This window comes from Anolis carolinensis, chromosome 1 (genome assembly GCF_035594765.1).
Source record: "Anolis carolinensis isolate JA03-04 chromosome 1, rAnoCar3.1.pri, whole genome shotgun sequence".
In the NCBI taxonomy this organism is placed as follows: Eukaryota; Metazoa; Chordata; class Lepidosauria; order Squamata; family Dactyloidae; genus Anolis; species Anolis carolinensis.
In genome coordinates this window covers 88,634,027-88,658,894 of record NC_085841.1, presented here as the reverse complement: position 1 = coordinate 88,658,894, position 24,868 = coordinate 88,634,027, and the positions used below count along the sequence as shown (strand labels likewise).

General features: G+C 37.9%; 1 protein-coding gene across 1 annotated transcript in view; it reads left to right on the top strand.

The window, feature by feature from the left end:
- Positions 1 to 24,868, top strand: part of lama2 (laminin subunit alpha 2) — a 630,991-nt gene that overhangs the window by 422,040 nt on the left and 184,083 nt on the right. The window contains 6 exon segments of the mRNA XM_062978830.1: positions 728 to 864; positions 5,926 to 6,162; positions 11,348 to 11,491; positions 15,484 to 15,663; positions 16,744 to 16,932; positions 17,034 to 17,167. Of these exon segments, the coding sequence (XP_062834900.1) occupies positions 728 to 864; positions 5,926 to 6,162; positions 11,348 to 11,491; positions 15,484 to 15,663; positions 16,744 to 16,932; positions 17,034 to 17,167 (1,021 nt within the window).

The following is a 24,868-nucleotide window of genomic DNA, read 5'->3' as shown; positions in this document are numbered from 1 at the left end:
ATATTAGAGTTCAAAGTTTTAATCCACTTGACCGAAACACACACTTTGCCAAGCAATAGTGTGGGGGAAATAACAGAGTCTTAGAGTCCAATGAAGCTTGACAACAAGGCTGGAAATAAACTTGATTCTTGGCTAGATCCGTGACTGAAGACAAGGCGAACATGAAGCATGAAACAGAGTCCATGGTAAAACCGTGAGACAGGGCAAGGCTTGAAGCTTGATCCGGGAAACAAGGAACTGGGATTACGAAGTCCACACACGATCTCTCTCCTCAAGCTGATCAATTGACTCCGCAAAGAATCCCTCGCGCCAAACACCTATATTGGGTCTCGTTTTCCCGCCAACAGAACTCTTTCCCTAGAGAATGAGAAGCGAAACCCAACTCTGTCCAGATGCATGACTCCTTAGAATTTCCCAAGGGAAGCAGACCTAATCAGCCATTTGTTTGGCAGCGATTCTCAGGCTTCTCCGATTAGCCTCCCTGACTCCCCTGTCTTTAGAATAATTTTCCCTCCTGGGAAACGGAGGGGAGTTCTGCCCAAGGCCTGTTTGGCTGAATTCTTGAGGGCAAACATCAACATCCTGCAGGTGAAGAGACTCCGGCTCTTGCTGAACCGGCGAAAACCTCATGTTTTCCTCTTCGTCTGCCACAATAGTACTAGGAACTAACTACAAGGCCCATGAGTCATCACACTTATCTGTTCTTCTCTTATCCTTTTCTTTGTAGCCTGTGAGTGTTCCCATCTTGGTAATAATTGTGACCCATTTACTGGCCGTTGTATCTGCCCTCCCAACACTGTAGGACAACGGTGTGAAAAATGTGCACCAAATCACTGGGGCCATGATATTATCAGTGGGTGCAAGGTGAGTGAATCTGTATTTTCCTTGTTTGAGTTTCTTGACTTTTTGTGTAGTAAATTTCTGTTAGGGACCTAATATCTATGATATTCTAGAACTGAGTTTTCCTTTGTTAGCATTTACATTAAATGAAATCATGGAATATGCTGTTTGAGTTAGGACTGATTCTCTGGGCAAATAGAGTGTTCAGACTCATACAAACATATTTCAGAAATATAATGTAGCCAGAGAAGCACAATCTGCAGTTGAGCATCATTTATTATATCTCAAAGGGCTATGGAGAACCAAACATCAAACTAAATCAATTGTGTTTGACAGAGTTTTCTTTGCTTCATGCACTATTTTGATACATAATCTTATTTAAATTCATATAATTACATGGCACTCAAATCTGAATCTAGTTGCTAGTCCCAACTGGAATAGGCCACTGTATCAATGGCGGCTGCTTAAATGTTGTCTTACCATAATGAGCTTTTATTCAATGGGTCTCCTTTAGTTATATCTAACAATAGGATTTAGGTCTCAATGTTTGGTATCTGTGAGCAGTATTTGTATTGCATTGCATATTTATTTTCTGTAATGAGAACTAGGATTATTTATTTACTTATTTATTCTTGAGGATTTCTCCCAAGATGGAATTCAAGGCACCAGAGACAGAAATCTGAGTTACAAGATTTGTGCGCTCAGGATATTACCTGATGTAACAGTGGTAGCTGGTGACTCTCACATCGAGGAAGGCAAACTCTCCCTGAGAATCTTGCTAAGAAAACCTTGTGATAGGTTTGACATAGGGCTGGAGATAATCTGACCACATGCAACAAGAAAGCAACACATTTTCAATGTTTAAATCACTGCTAATAATTACATTATTATTACTCCCTCCCTAAGAAGATCAAAACGCCCCCCTCATTGCTCTCCTTCAAAAAAGACCTTTTTATGCTCACAAGCATACAGAGAGGAGGACATATAAAACATCTGGCACAAACAAAATGGAATGGAATATGGAAATGTTGTTTTTAAATATTTACTCATCAAAATGTGAATTTCTAGTTGATTGATACTTAATTTGCTGTAATGTCTCATTATTGTCTGATGTTGATGTCTAACATGTTATTATTTGATTTATGGTTTGTTTATTTGTTTTTTGGTTGCACTTTATGGCATTGAATGTTTACCGTTGTATGTTGTGAACTGCCCTGAGTCTCCATTGGGGAGATAGGGTGGGATAGAAATAAAGTTTTGCTATTATTATTTTTTGTTAATTAATCTGTAATTTAATAGCTTCTCCTGTAGTAAAAATAGCATTTTGATTTTTCTCTGTTCAGAACCTAGTTCAAAAATGATCTGAATAAGAGTCGTTGTGGGCCAATGAACACAGTCAGAATTCATATGTATTTCCACCTCCCTTTCTACCCTAGATTCACTGCATGACATTAGGACAGTTTTTTTCTCAATTTCCAATCCTTTTTATTAGAGCAAAAAGCAGAATAACTTTCTCTTCAGAATGTACTGAAAATGAACAAGATAAAGACTGTAATCACTGCATATTAAAGATGCTGAACAAATGATCATTAACAGAAACATAAAGAGGTTTAATTTAACATTTGTTGTGATTTCCTTCAATGTATGTTACCTGAATGCAAGCAATCAGATGCTACAATGCTCTCTTTTAGAAGGCTGTTTCTGAAGGCTGTAAAAATAAGTTAATTAATGCAGAATAATTTATTTTCTCTTTGAGTTGTAAAGTTCCTCTGGCTTGTTTCAGCATACAGATCACCAGGCTTCTGCAAACCAACTTAATAGGGGTGAAGACCCTTGTTTCAGCACTGGGATCTCTCCTATCTTTCCTTGCCTTGTCTATTATGTGAATGCATTAGTATGGCAGCTGCCACGGCACTCTCTAAATTAATAATGATATGTCAGCCAAGTCTCCCCTTTTTAACGCATTGCAACTAATTTCTCCAAAGCAAGATGCGATTGCCCCCACACCATTTGAGCTTTTAGTGGAGCTGGTTTTAGAACCCATCATAATTCACTGGCAAGGGAATATTGCATGAAGCTGCCTTCTTGCAAAACAAACATTACATTTGATTGTAATTTACTCTGCATATGGCGAACAATTTGCCCAGTAGGCATTATCCTCTGGCATTACTCACTATGCAGGCATATTGCTCCAAATAGATTTTAATTCTTTGACTATACGGCAGCCTGCCAGGCAATACTTAACTGTTAGTGGTCCCAGTTATGTACAGCTCAGATCTGGACTACCATAATTAAACCAACAGATTTTGTGTATCTTTATCTATTACACTGAAATTGATTTATCATACAATCTTTCTGCTGAGGTTTGATGTAAATCATACATGTTTCCAGATTTTTGTTCCAATATCTTTTTAGTTCCGCTTTTTTGATTTTAGTAAAATGGCACAACTCTATCAATGTATAATTTTGCCTTGTTTCAAATATGACACAGTTCTTTATTTAAAATTCTAATAATTCAACTATCCAAACCAAATACGTTGTGTCTCAATTTATATAACTGCAATTCAGTACATCCACAATACACACTATAGCACTAGTGAATATGCACCTCTCTGTCTGCATTGGTTGCTCCTAATGTAGATATTAGGTTTAGTTTTTAGCAACAAATGAAAGTATAGTAACTATGAGCACCTATCAAAATTAATCTGAAGTTTCTTTCGCCTTCAGTCTTCTAGTACCATATCTCAGTGCCATTCCTCACTGATGAGAAAGGTACCTTGGTTGAATGAAAATTCAGTAAGCAAACACAGAAATGAAGTATTGAGGCTTTGCAGAAAGCATTTTGTAAGCTGGATAAGGATTCCAACTCAGAATGAAATCTTTAGGACTACAAGATCAGCATTTTTTTTATTTGGTGGGAGATGTGAAATACAATAGTGGAATTATAATATGCATACATTGTGTGGAAGCTTTATTGACCCATGAGTTCATCTTCTGTTTTATTATGTTTTTTGTATTATCTTGATAACCATCCACTTCTAAATCCTTATGTCCAACATTTATATCACTACATTTTAATACAGTGAAGTAAATGTTAACACAAATTTTCAGCTGATATTTTCAATGTGATCCTTTGAGACAGTTAACATGTTTTGCCAACATTTTGTAATTGGTCGATACTTGGCATGATTACACTCTTTTAGATCCAATTAACCTAATTAAATTTCCTACTTTTAATTTAAATATATTAGAGAGTTTGGAAAATTTCAATTAATGGTAGCCCTCCAAAGTATCCAATTCAAGGAACTTCTCAAACTACTGGTAGCTTAACCCCCCCCCCCCCCAATTCTCATTCTTCTTTTTGCTTTTAATAGACCCCAAGGTGGCAACTCACTCTCTTTCAAGATATCTCTGCAGTTACATATACTAGAAACTTGCTTTAATTTTCATTTTTGTCTATGTTATTTGTTGAGTGAAAGTGCATTTTAGTGTTCTTTTGTATGCATTTGGTGTATACAGATAATAAAGGGGTCACTATAAGGTAAGGGTGTGGGGTACACATATGAGTATGGAGGTCTTATGAACTGCTCAATTATTTTTAAAAGCATATTTTGTATGCAAGGGCTTGTCTACAGTGGCCAGTTATTTTGAGGCCAGAACAAAGAAGAAATGTTTTGTGCCCAACTTATGGTGGCAGCAAGGCAGAAACTATCCTGTTTCCCCGAAAATAAGACATCCCCAAAAAATAAGACCTAGTAGAGGTTTTGTTGAATTGCTAAATATAAGGCCTCCCCCGAAAGTAAGACCTAGCAAAGCTTTTGTTTGGAAGCATGCCCGGTGCCCACCAAACAAAACATCATAGCATGCAGGATTGGTAAATGTACATACCAGTTGTATATGGAAATAATGGTAGTAACAAGAAATTCTTGACAGGAGTCACAGTTTGTCTGGTTTAGTTATGTTGGTTTGTGATGACAACTACTGTATAGTATAGAATAAATGTTCATTTTTTGTTCAACAATAAATGTTAATTCTTCTTCATGGAAAAATAAGGCATCCCCTGAAAATAAGACCTAGCGCATCTTTGGGAGTAAAAAATAATATGACTGTCTTATTTTTGGGGAAACACGGTACACTATTCAGCTAGGTTGAAACTTATTTGGCTCACCTGGACTATCACCTTACTTTCTCTATCACCTCTGCTTCTGTCGGACAGCCCCATTGCTGTGAAAGACCTCATAATCATAGAAGGAGCCCTGGTCTATGTAGACATCAAGTAGTGACCTCTGGACCACTTCAGTTTAGTCAAGCCCCAAATACCCTATAAATGTGAAAAGCAATTTGGATACATTTTAGCCTTCCTAAGTTATTTGCGCTGATGAGATATCCACAGGAAGTGACTCAGAAAGGAACCCAGAAAACTGGACTCAAGGGAATGCTTCGGGAAGAAGGGGACTTTATTCTGCTAGCTGTCTATTCTGCTTGCATCTAAACCCCATACATTTCTAACTCTTATTTAAGAATATGCAAATTTATATATTTTTGTCTTTCTAATGTTCTTAATTTTACACCATTGTTCCCATTCTGTTCTTTTCAGTTTGCAATATTTTTCCCCTTCTCGGAAATGTGTATACATTTTTTCAGTGCTTATGTGCAACACACACACACACACAAACACACACGCAAACACACATTTTTTAAAAAATACGTTTTCATGCACATTTTGTCTCCAAATGAATCCCAAGCTGCAGGATGCATTCCATACCCCCGACACTCACAAAAAGCAGAAACATATCTCCATAAAAAATGCATCCAATTTATTTCCCAACAAAAATGTCTCAGGCTTGGAAGAAATAATTCTCCACAATACCAAAGCTTAAAAATCATTCACTTTAAAAACTTTAATTTTTTTAAAAAATCACACTGTAAATTATGGTTATATTATGGTTGCGAACTTTTACTTGCACAAAATAAAAACATAGGTTTTTATTATTTTGGGGAAGTGTGCCTATTTTAAATTTGAGAATCCATCCTATCAAAAATTAGATGATGATGATACTGTTACATCTTCTTTTCCTATTTTAGGCCTGTGAATGTAGTACAGCTGGATCTCTCAGTTTCCAATGTAACCCTGATACTGGTTGCTGTTTCTGCCGTCCAGAATTTTCAGGGGATAAATGTACTGAATGCAGGCTGGGATATCGAAACTATCCACAGTGCATTGCCTGCGAATGCATGGTAGCAGGGACTGAGCCACATACTTGTAATTCAGAGATGGAGAAATGTTCATGTTCAGATCATTCAGGACAGTGCACTTGCAAGGTAAGCAATAAAGAATGACACTATCATGAAAGTTATTCATTTCTGTTGCTAATCTATCTCCATTGTAGCTGAGCTCAGACATGATCAGTTGAAAATTAACTCTTCAACATATTTCTCTAGATGTGAATAAGGAGCCAACATGGTATAATGTTTCTAGTTTTGAATTAGGACTCTAGGAAATAATGGTTCAAATAATTGCTCAACTATGGAAACACTGGACAAATCATATTTTGTCAGCCTTAGAAGAAAATAGTGACAATCCATTTCTGCCAAGGAAGTCCTCTGATATGGTCAACAGAGATTAGAGCCAAACTGAATGCACACAGAAACAAGCATGATAATATTGTTTAATTTTTCCAAACCTGGATTCTCTATGTTTTGCATTACAATGTCTATCCTGACCATTGCCATGCTCTTTGTCTCATAGAAGTTGTAGACAACTGTTATACCCCTACCAATTACTTATTCAACTCTGTTGAGTTCAGAATGGACCTACAGAGTAAATGGAATAAACATTGTGAGTATATTAACATGGCTCGAGAATAGGGTCCCCACTCAACCAAGAAAACCCCTTGGCTGACTTTGGGCAAATCTACACTTCCTCAGAGTAAGGCAAAAGTAACAAATCTTTCTCAAAAATCCCCAAGATTAATTTGCCCTAGTCATAAATTGGAAATTACTTGAAGGCATAAAAAATAAAGCAAATTTAACAGTAGTCCTTTATTGTATCACCCCCCCTCTCTCTCAGCAATTAGTTCTACTACAACAATGAACGGAAAAAAGAATATTTTAAAATTAATTATTGTCCAAAATTCTCATTATCATTTAAATATATAATTATAGTACTAGAGTCCATAGGAAGATAGAACAGCCCAAATTATCCAAATTAGTTCTTTTCTTTCAAACTGCACTTATTTTTGCCATTCTACCCATATTTATCTTGAACAGCAGTATCTGTGGTTTCATTGTTAGCATATTGAAAGAATGGGTATCAATTTAAATAAAATGCATCTGGTTTAACTTTTCCTTTCCATATCTTTTTATATATTATATGCAAATAGTAAATAATTGTGAACATCTTTTCATCCCTGAGCTATTATCAACCGAGCTAACAATGCAAGGTATTACAGGGCCTTTATATAAAAGACTGCTATTATCTCCTTTAAAAAGACGTATAGACATATTTTAGGATCCTTCACAACTGACATTTTCAATACAAGGGAAAGTTCTTGAATAATTAAGTCTGAAGCTTCCCTTAAATTAATAGGAAATAACTTGACATCTATTTGGGAAAGAAAAAGGAGAATCACTGGGGGGGGGGGGAGGAGCAAATCAATACCATAAACTTGGCTCATCCCTCATCTTCCATTCCTATCAGGTAATACATCTGCAGATTTAACAGGAAATATGTAAGAAAATGAATTGGAGAAATGAGCAGTTTTCTCTCCCTATATTTTCCATTTGTGGTGAGTTAATACAATTTGCAGGCAGGAGACCTGTGGCCATATGGATGCCATTTGCCACTTGACTATAATTTCTGAACTCTAGCCATTGGCCATACTATGTGGGACTGACTTTACTGTCCAACAATATTTGGACAGAAGAATTCTGGGGCTTGTTTAGCTTGCTCTCTTCAGCACCATGAAAAGTAAAAATGCTATGAAATCAGCGGGACTAGTTAGCTTTGATACTGGAGCCTCCGATGGCCTAGGGGATAAAAGCCTTGTGACTTGAAGGTTGGGTTGCTGACCTGAAGGCTGCCAGGTTTGAATCCCACCCGGGGAGAATGTGGATGAGCTCCCTCTATCAGCTCCAGCTCCATGCAGGGACATGAGAGAAGCCCCCCACAAGGATGATAAAACATCAAAACATCCCTGGCGTCCCCTGGGCAACGTCCTTGCAGACGGCCAATTCTCTCACTCCAGAAGCAACTCCGGTTGCTCCTGACACGAAGAAGAAAAAAAGCTTTGATACTCTGAATTTCAGATGAGCTGAAGAGCAACTAAGCCTGAATTGGGTCCATTAAGTTGCAATGTGTTTGGAAACCAGTATAATAAAAGTCCATGAGCCAGAAGTGTTCTCTTACCATTGTCTTTTACATAGCCATTTGCATTGACACTAGGATCTCAGTACATGCAGAAGACACAGAGCTGGGTACTGTGATGAGATATGACAATAAGAAACTGGTATTTAAAATTTGTCTGGATAGTGGACTTTGTCTCAGGAGACCATTGTGAAGAGAATAGTTTATGGCTTTCAACTAGGTAGAGACCATAAAACCATCTTAATTCATTGCCTTAATTGTCTTCTATACAGCATGGTGAAGATGTTTTTAAACAAATCACAGATGTAAAGAATTCATGTAGCCCTTTGAAATCAATAATCTATGCATAACTACCATTTTGAGTGGAGTTATAACACTTGAAATGTTAAATGATACATTTACATACTTTTAAGCAATTTTTTTTATATGTGTTATTTCTGAATATGCACACTTTTTCATTTATACTGTTCATTTTCAATTTCTATTAATCCAGTTTGGGCCTCACTGGCTCTAATATAACTGTTGTATTATAAAATGGTCATTACATTCCCTTTCTCTGTAGTAAAAGTTAAGGAAGAATATAAGAAGACCTTTACTGGTTCAGAATCTTCCTACAATAAGTGTCCTGGTTTCTGCACAAACTTATAGTTAAATAGTGGGCAAATAATTTTCAGGAATCATATCTCATATTTCTCCAGAAACTTCATTTTCATCCAAACTGGGAATTGACTATGGCCTTCCAGATGTAGGACTGCAACTCCCATCAACTGGCTAGAACAACCAGAGGAATCAGAGGAGTTACAACCTCAATACCTCTGAGTTGGGCTGTAATTGATTCCACTCCTGATCACCTGATGTGTTTTAAAAATGTATTTTGCACATCCTTTGAGGCAAATCTTTATTTTGTGCACTCTTTTTCCAAAGCTTTTTCTACTGGTCTGATCCAACATGAAGCAGATTCAACATTTTCAGTCAGAATGCTTCTCTTGAGTTTCTCATTGACATGCATTTTACTATAGAGCAGCAGGAAAGAGCAGTGGGGATGTATGGTACCTATATCAAGCAGAGTACAGCGTAGCCAGTGCAATATGAGCTTGCAGTAGAAAACAGGAGTTAAATACTCAGGATGCTCTTGTAAAGTTGAAAAAGTATTACAGTAGAGTCCCGCTTATCCGACTTCCGCTTATCCGACGTACCGTATTATCCGACGCAAGTCAGCTCAGTGGTTGCTCTAGCACAGCAGGCCTCTCCCATCGGAGCATCCAGCCTGCACTGCCGCGTCTCGCCCTTCCTGGCAAAATGCAGCGGGCTTCTCCACTCGTCGGGAAGGGCGGGAGGACCTCTGCATGTTGCTGATACTCAATCAGCTGCTCTGCTCGCTGGGGGGAGCGGGGGGCCTTCTGCATGTTGCTGCTTAGAGAAACTTCTCTAAGCAGCAACACTTTCGGCTTCACCAGTCGCCAGGAGGAGTGGAAGGCTGTCTGCATGTTGCTGCCTAGCAACACGCAGTCACCTGCTCCACTCCCCGGGAGGCGCAGGGGGGGGGGGATCTGCATGTTACTGCATAGAGAAACTTCTCTAAGCAGCAACACTTAGTCGGCTGCTCCATTTGCCAGGCGCTGAACAGGAAATGGTGAGAGCCCTGAATGAGCTACAAAACATTCTTGCATTCATCTTATAGGAAGGGATGGCTGTTTTCACTCTAGTGTTCACATAATATTGCTTCTTTCCCTTTTAGAGAAATAATACCTGTCCTTTATTTTGGTTTATGGTCAGGCATTCATATCCTAAGCACTCAAGTACTCCAGGGCAGTGGGAAAGCAGATGAGATTAAAACTACAGTATGCTCACAAAGTAGGACTGAACCTGAAGAAAAACTGTTGAGTTAATGCTGCTTTATTTCTCCATATCTGACTCCTTACACTTCCAGAGGCCCTATTTATTGAACTGCTTTTTCTGTGGATTTGTTATAAAACATGATGTTTTGGTGCTAAATTAATAAATACAGTAATTACTACATAACATTACCATGTATTGAACTGCTTTTTCTGAGGATTTGTTGTCTAACATGATGTTTTGGTGCTTAATTTGTAAAATCATAATGTAATTTGATGTTTAATAGGCTTTTATTTAACCCCTCCTTATTATCCAACATATTCGCTTATCCAACGTTCTGCCGGCCCGTTTACGTTGGATAAGTGAGACTCTACTGTACTTCAGAAAATCTATCTTGGATAGAAAAAAGATAGATTAAAAATATTGCCTCTTTACTGTATATACTCATGTAGCAGTCAACCTCAAGGACAGATTTTGGGGCCAAAAATGTGGATTTTGATATGATTTGTGGACAAGATAAGGGTCATTCTGTGGAGAGGGGAAAGTACTAATGCCACCTCAGGACAAAGTATCCCCAGCCAACACTGACATTTCCTCCCCTAGACACTTAAAAAAACGCCAGAAGTAGCATCATGGCAGGGAGGGAAAGGGTCAGTGTTTCTTTTAAGTTCTTGCTTTTCATCACTCTACTCAGATAAGGGGATAGTTCCATTTTTATATATAACAATCAAAGTACAAGGCATTGATCAGTGGATAAGTTGACCCAGTTTTCTTTTTTTCTTTTTTTTTGGACTGATGTTTTGACTGAAATTTCTAGACTTATACATGAATATAGGGTATATTTTAGTGGAAGAACTGGCTCAAATGTGTGGGTGTAAGCCATTCCAGGACAGGAGCCTTATGAATTCTCTCTTCCTAAGATAAAGGGCCATAAAAGACTAGCTAACTTTTGTAAAGTGCTCTCTGCAAGCAGGAAGGAACCAATATCCATAACTCATAGGAAGGAACTCATATCCATAAATCAAAAAAAAATCAATGGAGGAAACAAAGGTTCTCTAGAACTTCCTCTGTCACTAACTACTTCACTTCCAATAAGGGGAACTTTTTATAAGTGCTTCAATTTCTACAGTTATTGAGCTTTATTCTGCAAAGGTCAGCATGTTTACCACATGCTCATCCTACTGTTGTTATAATTATTATATGTTTTAAGAATCTTATTATGATTGCCAGGCTTGCTATGCTTGTGTGTTACAGCGTGAAAAGAAGATGTTAACTCTAAAGCTTTCTCTTCTGTTTCTACAATAGATGAATGTGGAAGGTGTCTACTGTGACAGGTGCAAACCTGGCAGGTTTGGACTCTCTGCCAGGAATCCACTTGGCTGCAGCAGCTGCTATTGCTTTGGCCTGACATCGCAGTGCAGTGAGGCAAAGGGCCTGGTCCGTATGTGGGTGAGTAAGAGACTATTGAGCCATGTAATGCGATAATGTTGTTTCCTGCTGGTGTCTTTTACTCAAATGCAGAGATAGTACTCGAAAATATGTTGTGCGGGGAACATTCCAGCCATTTCCCCTTGTGTATTTCAAGAAGCAGGTAGAAGACCATGTTCCATTAGGCAGTCAGGGTCAAAACATTTACCAAAAGTCTCGGATAAGGTAATAGATGTCAAGCTCGACAGAAAGCTATTAAAACCTAGGAAAAGGCAATGTAGTCAAGTGTGGGAAAATTGCCCTATAACACTCATCTCTTCTCAAATGTGAAATAGTGAGGAAAATCAGAATCTCCCAGCATTACCTGGACTAACCATATATTTCAAGGGTATTACATCTAAATATATTTTCCTATTAATTTTTAATAGAGGATCATGCTCTGAAAACTGTTCCTTTCATACTAATAATAAGCTCTTAAAAGTTCAGGGAAAGGCAATAGATGGACCATTTTACATATTTGGCCAATGTACATATTTATCATGGGAGTGTGACATTCTATGTATTTATATATTAACTAGTTTCATATTTGCAAATATTAGAAATAGATTTTAATAATATAAAGCATATGAAAGATTCCTTATGACATAGATATCAGAAGTGTGCATGTACTTTGTTTTTATTTTAAATAATCATTAAATTAAAATGCAGTGTACTTCTCATAAAAATCTACTTGTAAGATTTCTTGGTGCATATAAAAGGGACGGATATTAATTGAGTCATTTTTAAATGATCTAGCATTAAGACTGAGAAATAAGAAAGATCCTCTCATTCAAAAATTACCTAGCTAAGGAATCTGAAGGTCATTCTGAAACTTGTCTTATTTTTTAATGGAGGAAAGAAATGTACACGCGCATGTATGTGTTTTCAAGTCACCTGTTTGACTTATGGCAACTCCATGAATTTCATGTGGTTTTCTTAGACAAATAATGCTCAGAGACAGTTTTGCGAGTTTAAGTGAATAATTCATTTCTTTTCCCTGTACCCCTACCAAACCTGCATTTTTGTTTTCAAAAGAGATTGGGGGGGGGGTAAGAGGGGGAAGCAAAAGCCATATATGTGATATCATAAGTACAAAGGTGTCAGTAGGCTGTGAATGTATCTACAGTTTCCTCAACTGTATATTGCATACAAAATCCATAGAAAGAGATTAGGGACACTCATTATACAGTTACCTTTGCTCTATATGTAAATTTAAGCTTTCAAAATTCATGTTCCATCTTGATTGTTCACTGATCATAACTTTTCATAGAACCTACATCAAAATTCTCAAGTACTTCAGGTACTAAAGAGCAAGGTTGAGCCTTTTTTTGTAGAAATGGAGTGTCAAGACTAAAAAAATGTGAATAAAGTATTCAAGATGCTGAGCCAGTTCACACATGAATGCTGATCACTTGAAGACTGTAGATTAAGTGATGATTTGCATCTGAACAAGCCATTACAGATCAAACACCAGAGATAGAACCCAGTGCAGTGCTATTTAGCAGAATAAATTTTACACATTCAGTTGCAAATCCTCCAGGGTTAAGTAATCAAGTGATGAGAAATGAAGAGGTGTGTGAGAGAAAAAACCTCTCTTCCCGCATTCAGGGAAACCGAAACCCTTAGTACTCAGATGCTGTCCTCAGTCCAAATTTAATTCATTTGTCATGATGTTGAAGAGGAATATAGTTTAATGATGAGCAAATTTGGAAGTAAGTCCCAGTGTGCTCAGTGGAACTTATCCCTGAATAAGCTTGCTGGGTATTGCATGGAAAGATAATTAGAGTTTCACATCTCCCGCCACCCTCTCCCCATACATGCACATAAGATGCTGTGAAAGATGCAAGTATATATGACTTAAATTTCCCTAATGATCAATTATGCCGCTCGTGAATCTCATATTTAAATTAGGCTTGCAGCTTTATAAATTTGAAATTCGAAATGTTTCTGTGAACATCTCAAATTTCAAACTATTCCAATCTATTTTAGAGCAGACTGAGTACAACCGGCAAGCCTTCTGCTACATGGGTACCCTGACACTAAGGCAAATGTTTGAAATACTTTGCACATTAACTAGTTTCCCACTGATTAGCATGTCAAATGCAAGAGAACCAGGGACACCTCCAGAGTAAAGCCATTTGGCATTAGCACTTCAAAGGGACATGCTGTCATTGTAATACTGAATTTGCTGCAAATACAGTTGAAAAATAATAATGTCAGTTCAGGGCTGCTTCTCTGCCAGACAGGCAGTTTATGAAGTTTCAGACAGAGACTGATGTTTTTCAAGGATGGTTTTCTTTAACTTAATGTAATTGCCATATCTGATTTCACATATTGTTGGCAATGGGGAGTCTTTGATATACTCATATAGGCTCCCCTCCCACTTTGGAATCATAATCGTATGCAGCCTTGTAAATTATGCAACAGCTTCTCTGTGGGAAGTATTTCTCTTCCAATGCATATACGAGTTGCAGGAGGTGGAGCTAATTGTATGAATGGGTAAAAGCCTATATAAAGTTACAGTCTACAGCTTAAATTCTTGAATTGCAATGCAAGAACTGGTCTGGTTTTGTTAGTCTTACTTGCCTATGCTGTTGTTGTTGCTGTCAGCTATATTGACTTTTCCTTGAGAACTGAGACTCAAATGGATTTACAAAGTGAAATAATTACAGCAAATCTTAAAGCATACAAAAAGATAAGATTAAAATAAAATTAAACTATTGGCAATATTAAAACTATTTAAAATATGCACTTAAAATAATAAAAAGTAGTTTAAATGTTCAGTTTATAACAGTACAGCAGAAAAGCCATTTTGTTAAAATTCTTCAATTCTAAAGACATATCAGAATAAAAAGTGTATGACTATTGATGAAAGACCAGCATGAAAAGAGCTATTTTAGCCTACTTGTGTAGGAGTTCCAGAGCCTTGGGGTTGCCATTGAGAATTCCCCATGTACTACTCACCATCTGTACCTGTGAAAGTGATGGGACTGAAAGAAGGGTGTTTTTGGGAGACTTCCGGAAGACCCATACAAGGAGATGAAGTCCATCAGATAGCCTAGACTTCAGTTGTACACTTTGGTTGAGACTTGTGACACCCAATTCTAGCACTGGGTGTAGATCGAGCCCCAAATAAGAAGACTTTCCAGGTAAGCAAGGAGGGACCATATATGACATTTGGTCTAAAGTTCTTTAGCCTGACTCTCCTTGTGGAGAGAAAAAGTGGGGTATAAATAAACATAAATAAACATTAAAACAACAACAAAAATAGCCTTTTCCTAAACCATAGGGAAACAGCAATAATAGTTGAGCATACAGAATCCATCTTCTAAGATGCAAACTTGAAAAGTGTCTTCCCTTTCATTGACATTTTGAAAAAACAAATGTTAATGCCTTTGCTGTGTTATATAGATTTGTTTCTATCTAGTATTAGAACATTTCTTTATCTGCAACATTTCTTTATACAGAACTAAAATGAAAAGTGAATTATTGTAGTTGATAGTCTTTAACATTTGCATGCTTTTATGTTATTTTTTGTCTAGTAAATCATTTAAATTTAGATGAGGACCAGACAAATAGTTGGTTGAAAGTTGCAGCCAGATATCAGAGCAATTTTATAGTAAATCTGCAAGGTTTTCTATCAAATGTATTGAATATGGATTTAAAATGTGATGCTTTACCTCAAAACTGGGCTGCTGAAATGAGGTGTGTATTTCAGTGTTGAAGAACTGCAAGGTTAGCATTAATACCGGAAACAATGTTTTGATATGACCTGCTGTTTAACTACACTATATATGTGTCAACCATGAACCATAATTTGCCTCTGATTCCAGGTTTAGAATCCTAAGCTTCTGTTTGAAAATACGATCCCTAAAGCCTACCCCCCTTTTCCCTGAATTATTCATAAATGAATAATGTTTTCTCTTGAAAAAGAAAACATACTTTTTTTTGTTCTATTCTTCAATTACCTTCAGTTGACTCTGAAGCCAGATCAGGTCATCCTTCCTCTGGTTGATGAAAATGTCCAGCACCAAACTGTCCATGGCATTGTATACCAGTATCCAGAGACAATTGCAAATATTGACTTGGTGAAGCAAGAGTTACATTCAGAACCATTTTACTGGAGACTTCCTGAACAGTTCGAAGGACGGAAGGTAAAGAATGTGAATTATAATTTGAGCTGTGTTCCTTTTATTAGAAAAAAAGAAGAACTTAAAGGTATGAACTGCAATGGCTATTTTTCCACAGCATTAACTATGAATTTTCTGTTGAACATCAGTGGCCAAAAAATAAACACAAGAAAGGAGAATCTATTCAAAAACTTTGTGGGGGAAACTCTGTCTTATAGGTAACCAGATTTTTTTTAAACAAGTAACTGTCTAGCATTACCATTATTATATACTAATCTCTATTAAGTTCTCATTCTAAAAGGCAAAAATAAAAGAGATGGAGCCTTATTTATTCTTTTTTGTCCTGGGTTGAGGCAAACTCAATTGGAATACTTGAATAATACTGTTTAATAACTGTGGCAGAGGGAGTTATGTTGAACATGGCTGCATCACAACTTTCTTAATATTGAGGTAAGCATTAAGACTGTGCAATGCTCCATTCTATTTCTGCCTGTGGCTATGGTTGACCTGGATCAATTTGGGATTATCCATAAAAGAACAGTCTCCTAACCTGGTCAACCATAGTAAGAGACCAAGAAATGTGTTTGGGAAACACGGTATAAAAGATTCTTGCAGCATCCACCACACTGAAATATGCTTCAGGTTAGTTTTATATTGGATAGTATGATTTTTAAATTTTCAAAGCCGCCAACTTGATAGTTTGTTACAGGAAAAATAAGAAGGTATGCTAGACAACTAACCAACACATTTTCAACTGTCCATACAAAAACTTGCTGGCTAGTTTGTTTCTTTAAAAGAGCATGTAGTAATGGCCTCCACAATTTCATCTGAAGTCACTATATGTGTTAGTAGGTCAAGATTAGGCATACAAAATGGAACTTGTCTGATTAAATTAGTGCTAATTGATCATTCGTATTTTTAAAAAATTGCTGTGCCCATTCACGCACAGTAATATCATGTTTAGCTCCATATAACTATGTTTTGAAACATTTCATCTCATTCTCACTATTTGAATATGCATACTCCCATAGAATTTTTTTTTATTCTGTTATATTTGCTATTGCGTTCCAGTCAGTATTTATATGGTCTTCTTTTCTTTGTTAGCTGGCAGCTTATGGAGGAAAACTGAAATATGCTATCTTCTTTGAAGCACGAGAAGAAACTGGCTTTGCGACCTATAACCCCCAGGTCATCATCAGGGGTGGGCCTCCCGCACAAACACGAATTATTGTCAGGCATGTAGCTGCTCCTCTGAATGGTCAATTGACAAGGCATGAGATAGAAATGACAGAGGTAATTTTTCAATCTAGCCTGTTCAAGAGGTTATGTCACAGGCACTTTGGAAACTGTTAAATCATGAGCGCATGTGACATTGATGACTTTTCCCCCTCCAGCATGAGTGGAAATACCATGGGGATGGTCCAAGGGTCAGTAGAACGGTGAACCGTGAAGACTTCATGGATGTCCTCTACAGCATTCATTACATACTTATTAAGGCTACTCATGGCAGCTTCATGAGGCAAACAAGGTAATCATTTTGTATTACCTTATTCAGTTTTACAGAGAACTTAAGAATTGTGTTTTCAAATACAGTGTTCCCTCACTTATCGCTGGGGTTAGTTTCCAGGGCCACCCGCAATAAGTGAAAATCCGCAAAGTAGGGACGCTATATTTATTTTAATATTTATACATTATTTTAGTAGTTATACACTATTTTAAGTCTTTATCAGTGGCTGAAAGACAACAAAATTAAATGGACTGCTTGAAGAAGTAAAGAAACAATACAAATAGTTAAGTTTAAAATCAAACAGGACTGAATAAATCACTACCGCTATAGGTTATAGAAAGACTAAACATATTAGGAAACGAAAGAGGAGAGAAAAAATATGACTACCATGAAGAAGAATGGAAGGACATATATAGCCTCTCTCTCTCTCTCTCTCTGCTGTTATTTTTCTCTTTACTTTCCCACTTTCCTATACCCTTAATGTTCCCCCCATTTTTTATGGAAAAGAGACCATATTTTATCCTTAATAAAAATTATTTTTTTTAAAAAAAGTCTTTATCAACCAATTGTGTGTTGATAAACACCTCCTTCTCCTCCCGTTGCCACTTGGGCTCCTTTTCTCTCCCTTTGGCTTCTCCTTCCTCCCTTCCTTAGGCTGTAAATTGTAATTTTGTATGATTTATAATAGTCTTTCAGAGTTTATTGAAAAACCGCGAAACAGCAAATCCGCGAAAAGTGAACCGCGAAGTAGTGAGAAAACACTGTAATGTTTATCCCATGTCATAATGTATACCACGTGTGAACATGTACACCTAATATCTCTGAGCCCAGGAAAGACTGCTATCACCCATACCAACCTAACCACACAATGAGGTCAGCAACCGAGTTCCTTTTCACATACATACCACTGAACACAACGAGGACCTTCAGCATCAGGGGTTGGTTCAGCTCCTTCTGTATGAGCTCTCAGGAAAGTACTAAAGCACCTGTTTCTACTAGCTTTTTCTTAAGTCTTATTCGTAATGACTATTATTAGAACGTCATGTTGTATTATACGGTTTCTGTTTTATATTGTTTTTATTGTATGACAACTTGAGAAGGTAACCTGAATATAATTGTAAATAAATAAAATTCAAACAAGAAAAGTAATAATGAAAAAAACAAAGGTTTTAAAAAATGAACTATGGGCCTCTGAGCCAGGAATATTATACATTCTTCCCATAAGATACCAAGGAATACATTGAACTTGGATTTTAAGCATCTGTATTTGCAGTTTAGTTCCTCTACTGTTTACATTCTGTATTCTCAGGAGATAAGGCATACAAACGTAGAATGGGGAAGCCTGTTGCCTAAATTTGGTCATTCTAACTCCGCCACTTGGATCAGGGACTCAGAAAGAAGTCTTTTCTTTGCTATGAAGTCCCGCTTTGAATCATCTTCCCAAGGCAGAAGGAAGATAAATGAGACACAGTTTAGCAGTTTCATGTGTTTCTTTCCTTTGGGACCATGGCTCAGTTGATTCTATCTTGGCTTGCCAATTTGGGGAAGATGAAGGAAAACCTGAACACAGTCAGCCAGCATTTCAGTCGGCCCTGGGACAGCTGAATGGGTATGAATCACTGTTTCTTCATGAAGATGCAAAGTCCATATCTCATTGGGATACTGGGGAATTACCCAACTACAGACAAGGAGGAGAGCCAGCTATCCAACTCAAGTGATGAGTTGTGTGTGTAATTCAGAACCACAAAACTACACAATAATTCAAAGCCAGAATTCCAAGTGTCTTCACTTTTGCACAAACACATGCATTCCAAATGTTGAGATGCAAGAGAAGAAAAGAAGTAATCATGCCACCAGAAGTAACAAGGAAGCACAGTTGGTCATTTGAGGCCATTGTTGAGTAAGACTTGTTTTTGGTCTGAGAAGACCATTTTTTCAGAACCAGAATGTCTAGCAAATCACTTCTGCTTTTGAAAACTCAGAAGAGGTGAACAATATGGAATGCCAAATCTTGGATTGCACTGACATTTAGAATCTGTGCCCCACCCTATTGTATCACTGCAAGTTCCTGTCTTAACTAATACTAATATTATTTATTTATTGTTTAATTTATTGCTTATTATTTTTGAGGCATCAAATGGCTGCCTTCATGTTGTAAGCCACCCTAAGTCCCCATGGGGAGATGAGGCAGAAATAAATAAAGTTTGCTTGATTGATAAAATGGATAGCCTGTTATAAACAAGAGCCACTGGAGGAAAGCCAAAGTATTTTGTTCCCTGTAACATTCCAGTTTACAGATAAGGCTACTTTCTCTGACTACTTGACAAACAGGTTGTCATATGCAGAACCATTGGGGAAAAGCAAGTTCAAACAAACTTACCTAAACAGCCAAGGTCAACAGTCCAGAGTCAGAAATGCTGATCGTCTGAAATCTTAGCTGGCAGTAGAAGAATAGTCAGAGTCCATTCCAGAGTCAGAAGCACAAAATTCACACAAACAACAATGCCAAAGATTCAGATTACTGGAATACAAAGTCAGGAATTTTTTTGAAGAGCACACTTAGGAACAGCAGAGAGAAAAGTAACAACAAAGGCAAGATCACAATCTAGAGTCAGAAATTTCGTTTGTCAAAGTCCAGAAGTCAACAGCCAGGAGACCTTGAAAACAAAACTGGGAGGCAGCAGAGCCTGGTTCCAAGACAAGAATCACAACATTGTCTGCCACCCTGAATCACTACATTGCAGGCTTTTTATCTTGAGGTCTCAGTTGGTGCTTAATTATTCCTTTCTCAGCTTCCTCCAGAGGAGCCTGCTGGCCACGATAAAACTCTTTAACCTGCAAGGACACCAGAGCCGGCCCTAGGCAATTTTCAAGTGTAAGCAAGCAGCATTTTGGTGCCCTCCCCCCTTCCCGAAACCAATCACTGAAAAATAAAAAGTAGAAGGTAGAGGTGAATAGAATGTGTGTGTGTGTGTTATATATATATATATATATATATATATATATATATATATATATATATATATATATATATGCATGTGTGTGTGTGTGTGTGTGTGTGGAGAATATGTGGAAAGGTAGATAAGTAGGGAGCCACAGCGGAGAAACCTTCTCGGGAGCAAGGCCTAATAATAATAATAATAATAATAATAATAATAATAATAATAATAATTGTGGAAAAGAAAAATGTTTGGATAATTGATGTTGCCATCCCGGGTGACAGTCGCATTGACGAAAAACAACAGGAAAAACTCAGCCGCTATCAGGACCTCAAGATTGAACTTCAAAGACTCTGGCAGAAACCAGTGCAGGTGGTCCCAGTGGTGATGGGCACACTGGGTGCCATGCCAAAAAATCTCAGCCGGCATTTGGAAACAATAGACAATGACAAAATTACGATCTGCCAACTGCAAAAGGCCCCCCTACTGGGATCTGCATGCATCATCCGAAAATACATCACACAGTCCTAGACACTTGGGAAGTGTTTGACTTGTGATTTTGTGAAACGAAATCCAGCATATCTATCTTGTTTGCTGTGTCATACAATAAAATAATAATAATAATAATAATAATAATAATAATAATAATAATAATAATCCCTTGCAATATCCAAGATGGCTCACTGCTACAGAATCTTGGGAGCTGTAGTTTGGTATGGTACCATTATTGGCAGAGAAAGCTAAGCTGTAGGAGTTGAAATCCAATCATTTATCCTCTCTATAGAATCAATTTTATATGCACTTTTAGCTATGATTTATTTGCTACTTTATTGTGTTGTGTTTTTATTATTGTATATGGCATTGAATATTTGCCTTTGCATTTGGAAGCTGCCCTGAGTCCTTTTGGGGGGAGAGGGCAGGTTAGAAATAAAATAGAATAATAACAATTATTATTATTGTTATTATTATTATTATAAAATATCTGGAGGACTAATGTTTGCCCATGCCTGCTCTATAATGCACTTTCCAGAACTTTCCCATCACAATCTGCTATTGAGCTGGATACATGATTAAGACCTTATTTCCAGCTTACTGAAGTTGGCTGTATATGTTTTGGCTGAGGGGGCAGAAATTGCCTTAAAGCCATCTTCTGCAGCTTCAAAAACCCAACACTTGAGAACATTTTGCACTATAACCAGATATTTCCAAGGTCGTATCCAAAGGGCTTGGCAAATATACCCTTTTTTGAGATGGATCTAAATCAGGCATGGGCAAACTTTGGCCCTCCAGATGTTTTGGTCTTCAACTCCCACAATTCCTAATAGCCAGTATTTGAGAACACAGAAATGCTGGACCACTCTAAAAGCCACCATGTCAGTCTACACAGAGAAGCCATTAAAATCCATAAGAAGAACATGGACAATTTCAACAGAAAAGAGGAAACCATGAAAATAAAATCTGGCTACCAGTATTTAAAAAAGCTAAAATCAGGACAGTAAATAAAGAACAACACCCAGAAAATGGGAATTCCAGACAGGAAACAATCAGGGCCAGCTAACACCTCCCAACAAAGGATTCCCCCAGGCAGGAAGCAGACAGGCTTTGAAGCTGCAAGGCTATTCGATGCTAATCAAGGTGACCAATTGCAACATTCACACTTACCTCCCACAGACGAGTTATTTCTCCCACCCTGGACCTTCCACAGATATATAAACCCCACTTGCCTAGTTTCCCACAGATGTCAAAACTTCTGAGGATGTCTGCCACAGATGTGGGTGAAACGTCAGGAGAGAATGCTTCTGGAACATGGCCATAGAGCCCAGAAAACTCATAGCAACCCAGCCAGTAGGCTGTTGCTGAACAACCTATTAACTTTTAGCATTAAAGGGAAAAATGCCCAGGATTTTCTCACTTAATACACAAACTTTTGGCATGTCTGGAGAAGAATAGAATGCTTCTATACTAGGCAAGGGCAAACTTTGCCCATGTCTGGTGTTAGGAATTGTGGGAGTTGAAATCCAAAACAATCTGACAGAAAACTGGGAGTTGTAGTTTGGCATGGTACTGGCTCTCTTCTGCAGGGAAGGCTAGGGACTTTGTAAAACTACAGCTCACATGATTACATGGCACTGAATCTGTTACAATTGAGCTGGTACCATAATCCTTTCCGGGAGCTCTCCTCCTGGAGATATCTCTTAAAGGGATTTCCTCTGGCTCTAAGGATTCCCTTTAGGAAGGCTCGCCTGGCTCTGGTGTTCCCCTTTAAGCCTAACTGGCTCCTGGCTGAAATTTGGAAAGCAGCAAAACCAAACAGGGATGGCTCCAAGGCAGGGCGAGGAGAAGGCCAAGTGGCAGGTATGGCTCTTCTCTCTTCTCTTCCCTCCCTCCCTGCTTCTCTCTCTCTCTCTCTCTCTCTCTCTCTCCGACCTCTCAGAGAGAGAGAGAGAGAGAAGCAGGGAGAGAAGAGAGAGAAGGGAAGAGAGAGCCATGCCCACTGCCGAAGGCGAAAGGCTTCAACTGAGCTGGTGGTCCCCGCGGGGGGGGGGGGGGGGCGGCTCAACGGCATCCCAGGGGACCGTGCACTCCAAGCAGGGGCCTCACTGGCTTCCATGTTGGACTTGGGCTGAAGGACACAAATATACCATTTATACTCATGTGTAAGTCAACTTCATGTATAAGTTGAGGGACAGCTTTGGGGCCAGAATTATGGATTTTTATATGAACCATGTATAAGTTGAGGACCCTTCCATAAAAAGGGAATAACATCAATGTTGCTTCAGTGGGTTGCAGTCATCCCTGGCCACTGCTGCCATTTCCTACCCTGACATTGAAAAAGGCCAGAAGCAGCACCACAGTGCAGAGAACAGTTTCTGCTCACATAAGGGGATGGTTTCTCCTTTATTATAAGTTAAGGGAAACTTCTTACGCAGACCTGTGGACCGAGGTTTTTTCAGCTGATTTTTTAAATAAAGTTTCTAGATCTATACATGAGTATGTAGGGTAATTGAAAGGCCTGATAAGGCAGAACTTCTCATCCCATGAAGGTTTAAAGCCAAATTTACTTGAAAGCTGTTAAACCTCCTATTCACACCTTCCATGACAAAGGAGGGAGAAAATGGGTATTGTACTGTATTGTGCAACAATTAATACCTTAATTTAAAGCTGTAGGAGCATTCCATGGTCTATATACTGTTGTTCGTCTTGAATAGTAGAGGTTTACTGAATCACTTGGATTTACAAATGTTGCGTCACCATTCAACAATTAATTTAATGGCATTGGTGACCCAGAAGTATTCTAGTCTACATCTGCTTTTTTGTAAAACATTTTGTAAGTGGCACCCACAGCTGGAGGCAGAGACCCCGGAAAGCTGATGGGCTGCTAATTGGCCTGAATGAAACCAATTTTTTCTGTGACTATTTTTTAATTAATTTCAGCACATATAAAAATTGGATTATCTGAAATGTTTGTAAATGCAGCATTGCATATCACTGATACTGCAGAAAAACATTGTAAAGAAACCTCATGCTGACAGTAGGTCCAAGTGTAAAATAATTTAATTCCAGGGATTGCTCTATATTGGCTGTATAATTTAGCAGCATTGCTAATTATGTTTCTGCTTCTAGACCGAATGATTCAGAAGCTGCCACTAAAAATCTAAAGCCAAACATTTTTCTTCTGCTATGCTAATCTTGTTGCGCCCACTTTTCGCATTTACTGTTCAAAATGGAAACATTTCTTTCATTATGTGGCTGTTTTCCTTTTCATGAAAGTGGACTAAGACAATCCATCTATCTGAACTGGAACTATGTGTTCCTTTTTCAAGCTGATTACTTCAGATTTCATAATATTGACTGGGGATCACTGTTCAGACTCAGATCCATTAAATATGCTCCAAGCAGCAACCACATCTCCCTAGACAGGTTTCTTTTATTGAAGCCAAATATGAAATTTGTGTATTTAGCTGCCATCTTTAGTACTTTTTGTTTTGTGCTGTTTCTCCTTTACTTAAAGTACTGGAACTCTTTATACGAGAAGTATGAGAAATTTTGATCAAGGCATCAGTAAACAATGAATGTGCCTATTATCTAATGTTCCCATGACTTGTACCTTTGAACATTCTCTTTCCAATGCACACACACCCTATTTTTATTTTCTACTTTTTGTTCTACTCTTACTTCTCTTTACACTGAGATTTTTCACTCTACAAACATACCCTCACCACAGAGCCATATACATAGAGATGGCTGTTGAAGCCCAGTTGGTTGAATGCAGCAACTCAGCAAGAGTAATCTGTTCTCCATATTATTGGAAAATAAGAGAGGAGGTTGAGCAAGTTAGGAAAACTGATATCTGACCACTTTGTTTCCTTTTGGAGATTGAAATAAGATGTAAAAACCAATTCTTTTCATCTGTAACCCATTTTGTTCATTTGTTTTGTTTGTTTAATCTTTAGATAAATATACTGTTTGTACATTATGTTTTACTTCCAAATCAGGCCACAAATTCCAGACTTCAGTGCATGCTGGTGTTTGGGTCCAAGCTCAGGCTGCACTCATGTTCTTTTGAAGGAACTTATCAAAAAAGAACTGTTTCTGAATAGAGCAACAAAAGACGAGAGCTATTCTGTCCAGGGATAACCTAAAAGAAACATATATCCTCTCTACTCTCTCTGTTGCTATACTGCTTCCAGCTTTTTTAAAGGCCTGGACAGGAAAATGGCAGCAGCAGTGGCCAGAAGTGACTGGCTGCCTGAGGTGATGCATGTGCTTTCCCTTTTCTCAG